The following is a 14,777-nucleotide window of genomic DNA, read 5'->3' as shown; positions in this document are numbered from 1 at the left end:
CAGGGCGGTACTGGTAGCAGTATATGTAGCCACTAGAGGGCGCCGGTCTACTTCTTTCGGGAGGCTGCTAGTCGTGTCGTGTTGCAAGAAACAGGCGGCAGTTTCGCCGTTTAATCAGCGCTCATATGGTGCAAGTAGCTCTACCAGCCCGCAGCTCCCAGCTACCTGGATGGGAGACTCCTGGGAAACTCGGGCTGCTGCTGGAAGAGGTGTTAGTGGGGCCAGCAGGGGGCGCTCACCCTGCGGTCTGTGTGGGTCCTCATGCCCCAGTATAGTGGCGGGGACACTAGACTGTAAAAAGCCGCCCTCCTTCGGATGAGACGTAAAACCGAGGTTCTGACTCTCTGTGGTCATTAAAAATCCCAGGGCGTTTCTCGAAAAGAGTAGGGGTGTTACCCCAAAGTCCTGGCGGGGTTACCTGCGGTCAAGGCCGCCGGACACGCTCTCCTGATTACCGGTTCGGTTCTCCTGCGCCGTTGTGTGTCGGGGGGGCGGAGTGACTTCTCTCCCCCCGCGAAAAAACAAGGCGCTATATCCCGGGAACCAGAGCAGCACAGCGGTCACTACGCATCGGCACGAACCGCCCAAGCGCAGCACTAACTCGTCGTCTGTGCCGTCCGCGGGGAGGCCAACCTCTTCAAACTGACCTGAGGCGAGAGAGAAGGGACAGGTCACCCCTGTTATTACGTCATTACGGGTGGAAATGAGCGGGAACGCAGCGCCCCGCGAGTGGCGGCAGACGCGCCTCGCCGCAAGCTCGAGGGTTTTCAAAACTGCCTGTGAGTGATTGGCACCAGCAGGCAGCCAATCAGCTGTGTCAGCGGGTGCCTGGGGGCCCCGGCTACACTGGAGAGAAGCGACGGTGATTGGCCCGCAGGTTTGCCGCTCCCATTGCTCGAGATTCCCGTTTGCGCGTGAGCTGTGTAACGTCTCAGGCCGGTTGTTGTGCTGAGGTCGGGCGTCACAGGTTAGTCAAAATAACTTCTAATATTTGACATAAATTGTGGATATAGTCACCTGTTATGTGTTAAATACTAATTGTAACATGTTTACTGTTTTGTTCGAAGGTTGTTTTAACTATACAAAGGACAAGTTAGTCATTTGGGTCAATAATCTTGCTTGGAGGTAAACTTTTAAAAACAGCTTGTACGAGTTTAGGGGTGTGTGACAGACAGTACAGGGGGACCCTGTTAATAAAGGCAGGAAAGGCTCCTGCAGGGCTCCAGACGGCCACAGGGAGGAGATCATCTTCAGATTTTAAAAGATGTCAACTGGACAGCGATAACCCTGTTTCTCCAGTGTGTTTTATGGCGCTTAGCCGGGGGAAGTCAGGATTTGACCAGTCACATGCTGTGCTTTGGTCTAATTGAGGTGCTCATGTCCCTATTTCAGTGTCTCTTCGTATGAAGCTTATTTAAAAACACAGAGATTATTTCTACAAGCATGATTAAAATGTGTCCATGTGGTTCGGATGATGGATCTGCAGTGTTGTCAGCCTGTCTCTCTGGTAATTTGTAAAGACTTGATATGAAACAGGTCTCAGTTCAGTGCAGGTGTTTCCTTTCTACTTGAGAGGAATCCCTATTGGAAAAATGGACATTTCTGACAGAAGAGTTGACAGTTGTTCCAAGTGGGGGCTTTTCTTACCGTACCTCCGCTTTCAGTAACAGCTCAGTCTTTAGTGGAGCCCAGCCCCGCAGACACAGGGCTCTCGACTGGACCACAGCCTGGACAGGACGCCAGCCCATCGCAGGGCAGTGACACTCTCCAGCAGACTCTACCTAGAGAGCTGTGAGTGCACTGCTCATGAGGTTAGACCAGACTGGGGGCAGTAAAAGACACCCACTCTACTAGCAAATAAAGGTGTTCATGCTTATACTGACAGACCTGTGTGGGGTACGATTGGTGTTCTTTGAAACCAAAGTTTGCAGTCAGGTAGTGTCTCATGCCGGCGTTACACTACACGACTGTTCCTAGGATTTCCAGTCGTGGTCTTCCTTTACATGATCGTAAGAAAACCACAGCGAGTTGTAGAGAGTCGCATCGCGCGCCCGTTACCGTCAGTTGTGTAGTGTGACATCCCCAGGGACTCAGTAATATTGCTCTTAATAGCCCCTACAACTCTCTGCGACTGGCTACGACAAACTCAGACAGGTTTGATTTTTCTCGTAGCCAGTCGCTAGTCGCAGGGGTGGGCTCTTGTGTCTGCGACAGTCACAGCCAATGAGCGCGCAAGTGGAAGTACAGTGCGGCTGCAAGGAAAGAGGGAAAGCGAGTGTGTTGGACTGGGCAAATGGAGGAGAGGCTCGTTGAACTCTGGAGCCAGCACAGATGTCAGTTCGGCGTTTCGTGTTTGTGTACTTTCGTGCGCTGCTCCTCCTCTTGCTCCACGTTGATTGGCTGACAAAATGAGGCGACCTCGCAGTACTTTTGCGGCGCGATACGAGATGTGGAACCGGGATGAAAAGTCATGAGGGAATCGTGTGATTAGTCACCCCTGCGATTCCTAGTCGTATCATTTGACACCCTCTGGGACAGAAAAGGCAGCCAGACTCAGCAGCTGCAGTCGTTAAATTTGACATGCTCTCTGACTAGAGGTCGTGTCGAGTCCTGTAGCCCGATGCCGGCTTAAGGGACGACAGTATTGTGTCACTGAGCATTCTGGAGACAGTGGGCCAGCAGAGAGGGGGTGCAGTGACTCTCCTGCACAGTGAGAGGTGCTGGGGGAGCCTTTCCCTAAACTGAATCATAGGAACCTGAGAGACTCTTTAAAGGTGGTTCGGGAGACAGACTGGATGAGAAGTATAAAAGATTGCATTACTCCAGTTTCACTGAGACTGTATTTATTTAAAACCACTGAGCACAAAGAAGGTTACTTGTGCTGTTCTTCGTGAAAAGTTATATAAAGGTTATATCTCTTTAAAGACAGTACAAGAAACATGAAATCAGGCCAATGAATGAAAATTGTCTATGAATTCAATACAGAAAAAGGGTCACAGAGAACACAATATGCATCGATGTTTTATAGAAAACAAAAGAAAACACATTTCAGAAATGCTCTTTCACTCCCTTGTCAGATCATCAGTGTAATTCAGTAGTATCACAGTACAATTATTTTACATATGTCAAACATTTGAACAAAATTAGTATCTTGTGGTGTATTCACTAACATGTACTTGGTGCCAAAGCCTATATAGAACAATAACTTTTATTTGCTGCTTTTCAATTTAATAATATCTTTATCAGAATTTTAGAAAGGGGACATTTATATGGTAACATGTTTATCAGTCAATCCTGTATTTCTCTAATTTTCAATCCAGCAATTTCAGCTTTGACAACACTGAGAGAGAATCCATGTTGGTGATATGCACTTAATTCTCGTTTGTAAAGTATGCTTTCAAACTATCATATCTTTTACTTTTTTTAAAATCTGAGGCACCGTCCTTTACCCACTCTGTCCAAGTCTTCTCTTCCTGTGGAAGCAGACTCTCTCCACTGGCCACCTTCTGCACTATCACAGCTCCTTCTCTGACTCGCTGTAGTTCTCTGATGCGATCCAGGTATCCAGGCTTGGCTTCGTGCTCCTCAGCCAGTATCATCAGGTCAATGTAATCTGGGGTCGTGAGAGGGTCAGGCCGCAGAGCGATCTCTTTCAGACACTTCAGAGTGCGACTCAGTTTTTCAGTTAATTTTAAAACCTCTTTCTGTACATCTTCGTATTTCTTCTGAAGCTGTTTGACGACTTCCTTTGCAGTCATCTTTTTCCCCTTTGCGTCCTCAAACTGCTTTTTCAGATCCTCATATGTTCTTTTCTCTTTTCTGATTTTGTGTTCCCATTTGTACTTCTGATTAAAATTTACATTCCAGACACATTTCCCAGGACAAATCGTGCAGTTTCCTTTCCAATCCATTGCCCAACAACCTTTCTTACCATCATCATTAGGAATTTGACAGGGATAGTGACAGGTGGTATGACACACTTGGCAGTTGGTGATGTAGTTTCCAGTCTCAGAGATATCTTCCTTTACTGCCTCTGTGACCTCTACTTCATACTCAAAGTTCTTGTTTTGCTCTATACAGTGTTTGTGAAGTTCCAGTGCTTCTTGTGTCTGTTCCAATTCACTGAGTGTCGTCAGTCCGACTTTGATCTTGGGCTGCAGCCCCTCCACTGTCACCTCCAGTCGATTGCGCTCCTCCAGGACCTCCTTTGTCAGCTGCAGACTTCTGGTTTGCATGGTGTTTAAATAGCTAAAGAATGTATCCATGCTTTCTGAACCCATCTGCCAGGACATTTTGGCAAACATACCCTGATGTGAACTTCCTGTTGATCCCTCATTAGAAGCAAACAAGACTGAGTTGTTGAATTTGAAATGGCGAGGGGTGTCATTTTTCTCTTTGGCACAAGAGACATTAGCCAAGCTCTCGAGCTGCTGCAGCAATTAAGAAATTTGAAAGCCTGCAGGCACTGCGGACCTCCAGGACCCCACTGGTCGGGTCCAGGACTCACCACAGGTGGGGACTGTTATATCTGTATCAGCCACTGACCCACTCCAGTGAAAGAGCTCATTGCAGGCCTGCTCTTTCACAAACACTGAAACTCCCGCACTCAATACTGTAGTATATTTCCTTTTCACGGTACACACGTTGGTTTCTCTTTTCTCACACACTGTCGCACACTTGTAGGCCCCCTCACACTTAACTCCCTATTGCCTTTCTAATAAGCACTCAGCACTGTGCTGTCAGACAGGCAGCTCCTGCTCCTCTTCTAGTACAGAGATGGGGTTCACGTCAATCAGCTGCTGGTTCCTAGTTTGGTGAGTGGTTCCTTACACCGCCACATTCACGCCCCATAGTAAACACCAATCCCACAGCCTGCACACCCAGACCCCAGCCTGGCGTGCTCTCACCCCTGTCAGATCCCTCCTCTGTCCCTGCAGTGAAGTCACAGCAGATGCCAGACAGCCTCCCTCTACCACACTTCACGTGCAGAGCTGGGATCCTTCCAGCAATACCCCTGCCCTCTGGTCTTCAGTCACTTGTTACTATCACTTGGGCATGACAGCAGGTGAGAAGACCCCAGCACCTTGTCAGCCCTGTTCCAGCTGAGCATCTCCAGAGCCTCTGGCTGTCATTGTGTGCTTGCAGGTGGAACCCCTCAGGGTATATTTTATCGTTATGTTCTATAATTTATTTCACCTTATGTTGGAAGGCAGAGAAGACCATTCCAGGTCCTGTCTTCATAAAAATCCATGCAGAATTTTTTATATTTGTTCAATCTCTACTTTTATCCAAGGCAGGCGATAAAAGTAGTCAGTAAAAGCAGTGTGATAAAGCACCACAGCCGATTTATCCAGGTATCGGCAAAGCTCAGAAATATGTTGAAATTGACCTGTCTTGTTGCTTTGCAGCTTGTGTGCTAACACAGCTCTCCACTTGAAACTTTATTGTTTTGAGGTCATTTCCAACTAAATATCTCTCCAACTTTATTAGTGTTCCTGTTTGCCTTTGGTTTATTATTCCTTTACCAAGAGCTGTGCCAGATCTCACATTCCTCAAATTAGGTATACCACTCATTTATTTTTTAATGATTTAAATTAGTTCCAGTTATTTTCCTGACACCCTCTATTAAATTAATCAAGCCTTCATAATGTATGAGACATACCTGTAAGTGTTAGTATTAGATAGGTAACTTTTTCATACTGGCCTGCAGCATTCTAGGAAGTGAGAGATATTGACCTTCAGAGGTTTAATATTTCCTTTTCACACGTTTTCTCGTCTTCTGGAAGTAGAATCTCTCCTCTGGCAACTTGTTGCACAATTACAGCTCCCTCTCTGAGTCGTGGTTACTCTGTTTTCTTGAACCCTGGATTAGCTTGACTGTTTCAGTTTTATCAGTTTTATTTTTTTGTATTCTTTCTGAAGTTCTCTTTCTGAAGACTATTTACTCAGCCCTCAACTCTTTCCCCTTTTTGGATGAGGAATAAAAGTTTCCAAAACGCCAGATTCCTTGAAGGTGTATTTATTTGGCAAATAAGATTAAAGGTGGTGTAATTTTTCATTAAAGCTTACCATACTGTACATTAATAGTTTAAAGTCGACACAGATAGCATCAAATTTGGCTTATGAAAAAAACTTAAATCAGAACAGGAAAAGAATGTCAGACACAAAAATCTTATTAAATAAACTATTAGTAAATATTTTCCATAACAAAAAAGACATCTTTTAAGTTTTAAAACAAAGCAGAAAAAAACATGATTAAGGTGTGAAATGGTGAAATGCTAGATATTACATTTTCCATACTTTTCAGCTGTTGTTTATTTCCATTCTATTTTTTTTTACCAAACAGACATTTAAAGAAATCTGAGGTCCCTTCCTTTGCCCACTCTTTCCAAGTCTTCTCTTCCTGTGGAAGCAGACTCTCTCCACTGGCCACCTTCTGCACTATCACAGCTCCTTCTCTGACTCTCTGTAGTTCTCTGATGCGCTCCAGGTATCCAGGCTTGGCTTCATGCTCCTCAGCCTGTATCATCAGGTCAATGTAATCTGGGGTCCTGAGAGGGTCGGGCCGCAGAGCGATCTCTTTCAGATGCTTCAGAGTGCGACTCAATTTTTCAATTAATTTTAAGACCTCTTTCTGTACATCTTTGTATTTCTTCTGAAGCTGTTTGACAACTTCCTCTGCACTCATCTTTTTCCCCTTTGCGTCCTCAAACTGCCTTTTCAGATCCTCATATGTTCTTTTCTCTTTTCTGGTTTTGTATTCCCATCTGTACTTCTGATTAAAATGTACACTCCAGACACATTTCTCAGGACAAATCCTGCAGTTTCCTTTATTATCCATTGCCCAACAACCTTTCTTACCATCATCATTAGGAATTCCACAGGGATAGTGACAGGTGATATGACACGTTTGGCAGTTGGTGATGTAGTTTCTAGTCCCAGAGATATCTTCCATTACTGCCTCTGTGACCTCTACTTCATACTCAAAGTTCTTGTTTTTCTCTATACAGTGTTTGTGACGTTTCAGTGCTTCCTGTGTCTGTTCCAATTCATTGAGTGTCGTCAGTCCGACTTTGATCTTGGGCTGCAGCCCCTCCACTGTCACCTCCAGTCGATTGCGCTCCTCCAGGACCTCCTTTGTCAGCTGCAGACTTCGGGTTTGCATGGTGTTCAAATAGCTAAAGAATGTTTCCATGCTTTCTGAACCCATCTGCCAAAACATTTGGTCAAACTTACTCTGATGTGAACTTCCTGTTGATCCCTCATTAGAAGCAAACAGGACTGAGTTGTTGAATTTGAAATGGCGAGGGGTGTCATTTTTCAGTTTGGCACAAGAGACATTAGCAGCTTTGATGGCCTCTAAAACAGGTGGAGCCTGCCCATCAGCAAAGGTGACCAGAACTACAATATTGTCTGCAATGTCTTTTCCAAATATCGAGAGAATTGAGTCAAAGATGTACTTCTGTGTGTGTGTGAGACGTGCTAAAGCAGACTGGACCACAAAACACACTGCGTCAAGACTAACGATACCATTCTTATCAGAAAAGAAGTCTCTGATCTTCTGGGTGATGATTTTGTCCTGTCCGATTCCTCTGGTGTCCCCAAACCCTGGAGTGTCCACAATAGTGAGAGAGTAGCGAACCCTGAACCCTTCACTGTAGTGGATCTGATAGGCTGTGATCTCAGAGGTCTGACTCTCAGCCTGTGTCTTGTTGGTCTCTTCATGTATCAGTTTGAACCTGCTCTCATCCTCCCACTCCACTCCCAGGATGTAGTTGATCATCCCGTTGATGAGGGTGGTCTTCCCTGAGCCCGTTGCTCCCAGAAGCATGATTGTTCTGTTAGTCATCTTCATTGCTGGTATTCCAAAGCTGAGTTTGGGACAGGTACTGCCTTTATCTTTAGACAGATTAAGCCCGTAAATCGAAGGTTTGCCCTTGTTCATTAAAGTGCACCTCTTGGGGTCGCCTGTAATTCGCTTCACAGGTGTGGTTTCTGCTGTTGTGATCACCACTTCATCACTCGGTGCGCTGGTCCCACGATCCCCACAGTCACACCGGACTCTGATTCTGTAGGATGTTTTCTTTGTCAAGCCTTCCATAGAAAATGAATACTGTTCTTTGTTCGTTTTCTTCTTCAGCCACTGATCAGATGTGTCCTTACTGCCTTGTATTCCTTCCTCTCTGTATTCAATGATATATCCTAGTATGCTGACCCCCTCTCCAACAGCAGAAGGATTTTCCCATGTTATTGTGATGGAAGTTGGAGACACCTGGGGAGCTGAGGGTTTTCCGGGGGGGCTTGCTGGCAGAGTCTCCACACTGATGATGTCACTGCTCACTATGTATCCCAGCTGGCCCACTGCTGTGGATCTGAGCTCATACTCAGTGTGAGGCTTCAGCCCTGACACAGTGACAGAGTCCTGAGTGTCTTTGACAGTGACAGATTCCCACTCTTCCTGCTTCTTGGGTTTATATTCCACCCTGTACTCCAGTGTGGCGGAGCTGGGGGGGGGCGCCTGTACTGTCACACTGTTGTGTGTCACTGTGTGAGCCTCAGGGTTGCCAGGCTTTGATGGGGGCTCAAAATGCACACCTTGATAATCCCCACCCTCATACAGGAAGATACACGCTCCTGTGCACTGGTCATCTTGTTTAGAATCAGCAAAGAATTTAGTTTCCTTCTGGGCCTTGTTAATTTTCAGTAACTCAAGGAAAACCTTCAGACACAGTTTCATGTTCAGAACAGACTCTCTCTTTACCCATCCTGTACTGGCCTGTTGTGTGTCAGTGTCAGTGTTCCTGCTCTCTGGGTGTCTGAGGTAGCTGGACAGCTCTGACAGATACGGCTCAGGCTGGCTGAGTGAGGTGAAGCTGAAACAAACCACATTCTCAGTGTCTGGATCAGACAGCACCTGGTTAAACTCCTTGTCTAAAGACAGCACATTTATACCACTGTGTTTCAGTTTAGTAAGATATCCACTGACTGTGTCCATTTCTTGTTCTTTATTCTGCAGCCACAGTTGAAGCCTGTGAAATTTGAAAGGTGAGTCTTCATGATGTTTTATCAGCTCTCTGAACTCTTCTTCATCTTTCCCACCTCCCCTTACAGCTGGCAGGACACTGGCTAATCTATCCATGAAATTCAGTTTGTACTGAAGGACCAGTTGTTTCAGATTTTCTATTTTTCCTTTGACGTCAGGAAAGGTTTGGGAAACTGTGTGTTTCTGCAAGTTGTTACATCGCATTTCAATCACATCCAGGTTCTCCAATGCAGTCTGTGCCTGTGTGACAAAACAGTTGCTTATGTGTCTGACCAGCTTAGCAGCCCTGGAGTCCAGCTTGACCAGCGGGTACAGCCAGACCCTGATGGGCACAGCGTGCTCTCCTCCTTCTCCGAGCAGAGTCGGGAGGGCTCTGTAGACCTCAATGGCCTCTTTAAAAGTGGACGGGTTTGTCGCCAGCTGAACATCCCCGTGAAATGTGCAGCTGAACTTTTCTCCAGCGGCCTTTTCCTGTTCTGTCATTTCCAGAGAGGCTTTGCCACTAATTGAGATTACTTTCAGCTTTTCAATCGTGAGTTTCAGTTTTCCCTCGATCTCCTGCTTGTTCTCTTCTTCAGACACCTCTCTGTCAAACACAAAGTAGGCCTGAGCCCCGTACAGCACGGCTGTGACCACATGGGTGGCCGTGTCGTCCTCAAACACACTGGGATGGGTCACCTGCCCTCGGCCCAGGTGACTCATGGTCAGCTGCTCGTACCTGACAGTGGTGTTGTACTGCAGAGTGACTCTGGCCTGGCTGTGGGATTTCTTCTTGTCATTGAAGTACTTGGCGGCTCCTCCCACTTCTACAAGACCCCCCAGCAGACTGGCCTTCAGTGAGGCGTCCACCTGCAGGGCCGAAGCTTTGTCATCAATGGAGTCTGAGGCAGAGACGCTGAGCTCCGTTTTATTCTGGGAGCGCACACTGGTTTTCTTCTGTAGCTCCTCATGGTCCCACAGCGTGATGGCTGCAATAGAATCAGGGTTGATTACCTAATGCTCCTGACACACTGGACAATGCCAAAGAGGTTTGTTCAGTACTAAGCTTCATATAGAGAGACACTGATGTAATAAAGAAGTTCATTAATCTTGTGATTCAACAGCTTCAGTGATAGAATTAACTGTATCATGAACCGAGAAGCTTAAAAAGACCTGTGAGGAGAGTTTAGGACATGTCAATGAAATTCAAATAAGATTGAAATTGTATTCTGTAATCCTATATTGTATATTGGCACTAAATTAATAGATTTCATCTGGAATGTTTACCTGGGATCAGTGTGTCAGTCATACAGCAGCCCAGCTGGAACAGTGCGTATTTGTTTCTGCTGTGCTGTGGGTTTACCTTGGATCAGTGTGTTAGTCATACAGCAGCCCAGCTGGAACAGTGCGTAGTTGTGTCTGCTGTGCTGTGGGTTTACCTGGGATCAGTGCGTCCCTGCGGCAGTCATACAGCATCCCCAGCTGGAAGGGTCTGCCCAAAGCTGCCATCTCAATGGGAACAGTTCCTACAGATGACATGGCTGGTGGTGGACTGGATACTGTAGAAAGAAGGTTTAAAGTCAACAGTTATATATGTTTGTATATTTACATATATAATTTAGGTTTTACATTAATGGATGTAGCTGTGAATCTGGGTATCCAGATAGATTAAATTCCTGGTCGATGAAGCTTGGCTCTGGGAACCTTCACTTATCTACTGCTTGGATTTCTGTCAGTATTAAGCTATAAAAATTCTTCAATCTTAAAAAAACGGCATGGGCACTTAGTTGTTGAAAACTATATGTATAGAGAATCCTGGTTTGTATCCACCTGGTTACCACCACCCTGAAGTACTGCTTTGAAATAATACAGGAGTTACCCAGTGGAGACGCACTTTCTTTCCCCTAGACAACACCCAAGCAGCTCTTTTACAAAGTGAAACACTGTTGCCTTATTTTATACAAAGAGATGGTGAGCTGTTGCATGTTTTTAGACCTATTTGTTTCTATTGTCATGACATTACTGCTGTCTATAATATTGTTTGTCCGCTGTTTCAACTGTACTTATCATTTAATACCCAGTTAAAACTTCCATGTTCATATATGCAATACATTGATCACCCCCTGAAAATCAGGTAAAATATCTCATTACTACCTGGTTCAACTAAATCAGTTTTTTTCCTCTTCTTTTAAACTGTTGCCAGCTATGGTGTCACTGTTGAAAAGGCTGTGTGTCACACAAGGATCTCTTCCAGATAGAGTTAAAATACAGTCGTGTCCTTCAGCCAGCTGGGGTGTAGGGCCAGTCAGGTCTATAGTGACACCTGCACCTGGAACATGAATAATCAGTGGTGGAATCAGAGCAGCTCTGTGACAGGCGGTCAGCTGGGCCTCCACCTGAGTGGAGCCTCGTCTGTGGCTGTGGGCAAAATTCCGAAGCCTGAACCCAGAGAAAAGTCCGGATGTATAGTGAGCCTTCACACCCAACACCAGCCTGTTCTGGAGTAGCAGCTGAGGTGGAGCCGACTCTAATTTCTGGTCTCTTTCTTGCTCTATTTATTAGCCATAGAGATAGTCTGGTCTGCCACAGTTCTGCTTGTTCAGTTCAAATCTGGGATTAAAATATCTCACCTACAGGAATTTTGTTTTTTTCAGGAGATCTTGGCAAAATGTCCTATATTTGTTAAATCCTGTGACTATTCAGGTGTGATTCTCACAGATTTGATATTTTAGAGTTCTTAACTCATGTTTTTGCCATTCATTTGACATTAACAAGCAGAGCACAGTTCTTACTTGAATGGGTATGACACCTAGTATTGTAATTTAATGTTATTTATTTAATTAAATATTTTGTGTTTTTGTAAGGAAATGAAGTAAGAATGTGTGGAAACACATCCAGTGCTTTGCACATTCTTTTTCCAATAAGGAATGACGGATGTTAGTTTATTAGTTCAAAATTTTAACTTTCTGTACAAGCAATGGTGAGTGTCATATCTGATATTGCCACTAGGGGGACCACTCGGTATTATAAGCATGACCCTCAATCCATGGGTTTTGAATTTCGAGTAAAAAAACTTGCTGTAGGTCTTCTGCACAGTTTTTTAACGACTTCACTAATATTGTACTGATACTGTTTTTCTGCTTTCCTGTTTAAGCACTGTTATCTGTTTAGCTGCACTTTCCCCATGTACAGTAAGAGTCATGCATTCAGCCTGTTCTCCTTCTGTCTGAGTTGTACACTTGTTTCTAGGCCATCCAGGTCCTCCACTAATAGAACTGTCTCATGTAAATACAAAACCATGCGCCTACAATACGGACACAGAATTGGTGTGACCCCGAGCAGCAGATTAAAAATGAGATTTGTCCCAACTCAAGGTGTGGATCACCCAGGCTTTTATATACCTGTCCAGGATCAATCCTGAGCTGTTTTCTTGCTGGAAGCAAGTTGCTACCACAGTGTGCAGGACCCTCAGCAATGACCTCTGTCCACAGACCTCACAGTTTCCTCTCAGAGACATCAGGACAGTTCAGCCCTCTGTTTCTCAAAGATGGATTCTGGTGCTGGGCGCTGGTGCTGGCTTTCCTTCAAGAACACCCCCTTGTTGAAACATTGTCTACTAGAGCTGTCAGCTTTCAGAGAAAATGGAAATAGGCGTAGCCCCCTCCTGAGCTTTCGATCTTTGCAAACTTAAATTTTGTGGTTGTTCAGTACATGCTGTGCCTCGCACTGAACAGGTTTCTAAAATGTTACTCTGGAGGAGCAGTATTGTAACTCTTATCACACCCCTTTATACTTTGTCATCAAGTATAACTCCATTAATGTGTTCTTCATTTTAAAACCTGAAATTTAATAGGGTATTATGTAAAGTGCTATAATGTGGCATTATGGCATAAGATTTGTTAAGAGAAAAAAGCAATTCCATTCTTTAAAACATTTTGAAAAAAAGGTCTTAATGGAACTTATGTGCAAGTGTTATTGGCTCTGGTACCAAGAGAGCATAGTGATTCTTATTACTGTTGTTCAGTCATAATGTTCACAGATGTGTGTTGTAGCTGATCAGGTTCAGGGTATTTTAACAAGTGATCCTATTTCCACAAAATCACTATTCGATTAAGCTTTATCCAGCCATACACTATGGAGCAAGAAACTCAATCTGGCTATGATTGAGAACAAAGACAATAAAGACCTTCAGATAAAGACCTTTCTTTTCACCCAGACTGACAATATCCTTGCACATCAAAAACAGAAAGACAAGAAATCTAGACTGAGACATCTAGTCACAGCACCTGAGTTCCATCGGCCAACCTGCTTGTTCTGTACAGGTCCTAGGGGTGAGACATGAAGGAAGAGCTGCTGTACTCGGCACTGACAGCAGATCCAAGACTCCCGTGAAGACGTCCTGCTCACGCCATCCCCACTAGACCAGCCCTCGGACACTTACACTGCTCTCGCTATTGGACACCAGCAAGGTCAGTGCTTCACTTACAAAAATCTGCTTTGTGGAGGAATTTTATGATAATTTTTTTGAACCAAGTGTGAAAATGTGCACCTACAGTAGTGTGACACAGTGGAAGGGATCTTTTCCTGTTCACCACTAGAGGGCCCCTAACACCACCAAGGCAGCCCTTTAAACTGTTCTCTCTCCCTAACTCGCATGAGAATGTCTATCGGCACCACTGGGCCTCCTAATTAGAAACCCTGTATTACATTCTCACGTGATTCCCCTGTGTTCATCCTAGAACTATGCCATTGGCTGTAAAGCTACGGAACAAACTTTATATCTCTGCATGTCTACACACCATCTCTCTACCTGCTCTCGAGGTATCAGCCTTCCAGCCTGTGAGAAGGCAGTCCGGAAAGCCCACAGTGTCACATTATCTAAACTATTTCAGCCCTCAGACTGGTCCAGTTCCCAAGACTGCAGCACCAGTCAGGTAATCTTGTCCAGAAACATCACTATCGGAGAGCGACTCCACAGATCTCATGCAGGTACAGCCTGCTTGAATCCTAGAAACACACACTTCAGCTTTACATTAAAAACACCTACCTGTGAATTTTATATTAATAAAGTGTTTTCAGTGATTAAGATACAAGTATTTTATCTGGTAAAAGAGAACGTCTTTGCCCCAGTTACCATTATTTCATTTATATGTGTCTGTTTCTGCCGTCAAGATCCATTCTGCTTTCCAAACTATAACTACTACAGCAGCATGAAGTTGCAAATTTACAAAAAGGGTCAAGTTTTATAATTGCACATCACAGTTGTATTATTGTGTTTCTATATGTTTTGAAAATAATCACCAGTAAATTCTGATCCACTCATCAATGCCTAGCTCATTTGTACTCATTTGTTAATCTTTTATTATTTCTGGATATTAGCAACAAAGTTCAGAGACTGTATTATGTGCTAGCAGTTTTTAAATATTTAAAGAAGAGATAGAACAATAGCCACTACATCAATATTTTTTTAATCCCTGAGTAAAACCTTTAATTTAAAATATTTTTTACTTAAAAATCTATTTGCTCATTAAGTTACAGTATGTACTGAATAATTTCCAAATGACATTTTGGTACTCACCCAAAGACAGAACGTGGAGACACCTGTAAGTTGAGGGTGTGGTTTAGACCGACTCTGCACTTTCTCACACTTATATCCTGACCTAGGAGTCACTCCCCCTGCTGCTGAAGTCTTTTTCTCAGAAATGACTGCAGTTACAAGAAGTCAGTTAAGGAAAGAGGTCCAAAGTCCCAGCAG

General features: G+C 44.5%; 2 protein-coding genes and 1 long non-coding RNA gene across 7 annotated transcripts in view; 1 reads left to right on the top strand and 2 right to left on the bottom strand.

The window, feature by feature from the left end:
* Positions 1-1,011: 1,011 nt before the first annotated feature.
* The window catches only part of LOC138225106 (uncharacterized), a 34,850-nt gene continuing 21,084 nt past the window's right edge, over positions 1,012-14,777 (top strand). Inside the window, exons 1-3 of one of the 4 annotated variants that reach the window (XR_011183686.1) lie at positions 1,012-1,811; positions 9,017-9,045; positions 13,345-13,491. This is a non-coding gene — a long non-coding RNA (uncharacterized lncRNA). Of the gene's footprint in view, positions 1,812-8,997; positions 9,046-13,344; positions 13,492-14,777 lie in introns of those variants that run through there. The other 3 variants (XR_011183687.1, XR_011183684.1, XR_011183685.1) reach the window with 3 other exon arrangements.
* On the bottom strand, positions 2,616-5,554 carry LOC107078502 (uncharacterized). Its single transcript, XM_069184048.1, has one exon. The coding sequence runs from the start codon at positions 4,302-4,304 to the stop codon at positions 3,372-3,374; it is 933 nt and encodes a 310-aa protein (XP_069040149.1). The 5' UTR covers positions 4,305-5,554; the 3' UTR covers positions 2,616-3,371.
* Positions 6,004-14,636, bottom strand: LOC102682685 (uncharacterized). Of its 2 annotated transcripts, XM_069184029.1 has the most exons (4): positions 14,601-14,636; positions 11,177-11,351; positions 10,462-10,581; positions 6,004-10,011 (listed from the first exon to the last, which is right to left on the bottom strand). In XM_069184029.1, the coding sequence occupies exons 3-4, from the start codon at positions 10,559-10,561 to the stop codon at positions 6,326-6,328; spliced, it is 3,786 nt and encodes a 1,261-aa protein (XP_069040130.1). In that variant the 5' UTR covers positions 10,562-10,581; positions 11,177-11,351; positions 14,601-14,636; the 3' UTR covers positions 6,004-6,325. The 2 variants fall into 2 exon arrangements, with proteins under 2 accessions (XP_069040130.1, XP_069040127.1); XM_069184026.1 differs by lacking the exon at positions 11,177-11,351 and having other exon boundaries at positions 14,601-14,634.

The sequence above is a fragment of the Lepisosteus oculatus genome, chromosome 2, assembly GCF_040954835.1.
Source record: "Lepisosteus oculatus isolate fLepOcu1 chromosome 2, fLepOcu1.hap2, whole genome shotgun sequence".
NCBI lineage: Eukaryota > Metazoa > Chordata > Actinopteri > Semionotiformes > Lepisosteidae > Lepisosteus > Lepisosteus oculatus.
The sequence above is the reverse complement of the archived record's forward strand: the minus strand, read 5'-3'. Positions and strand labels throughout refer to the sequence as shown.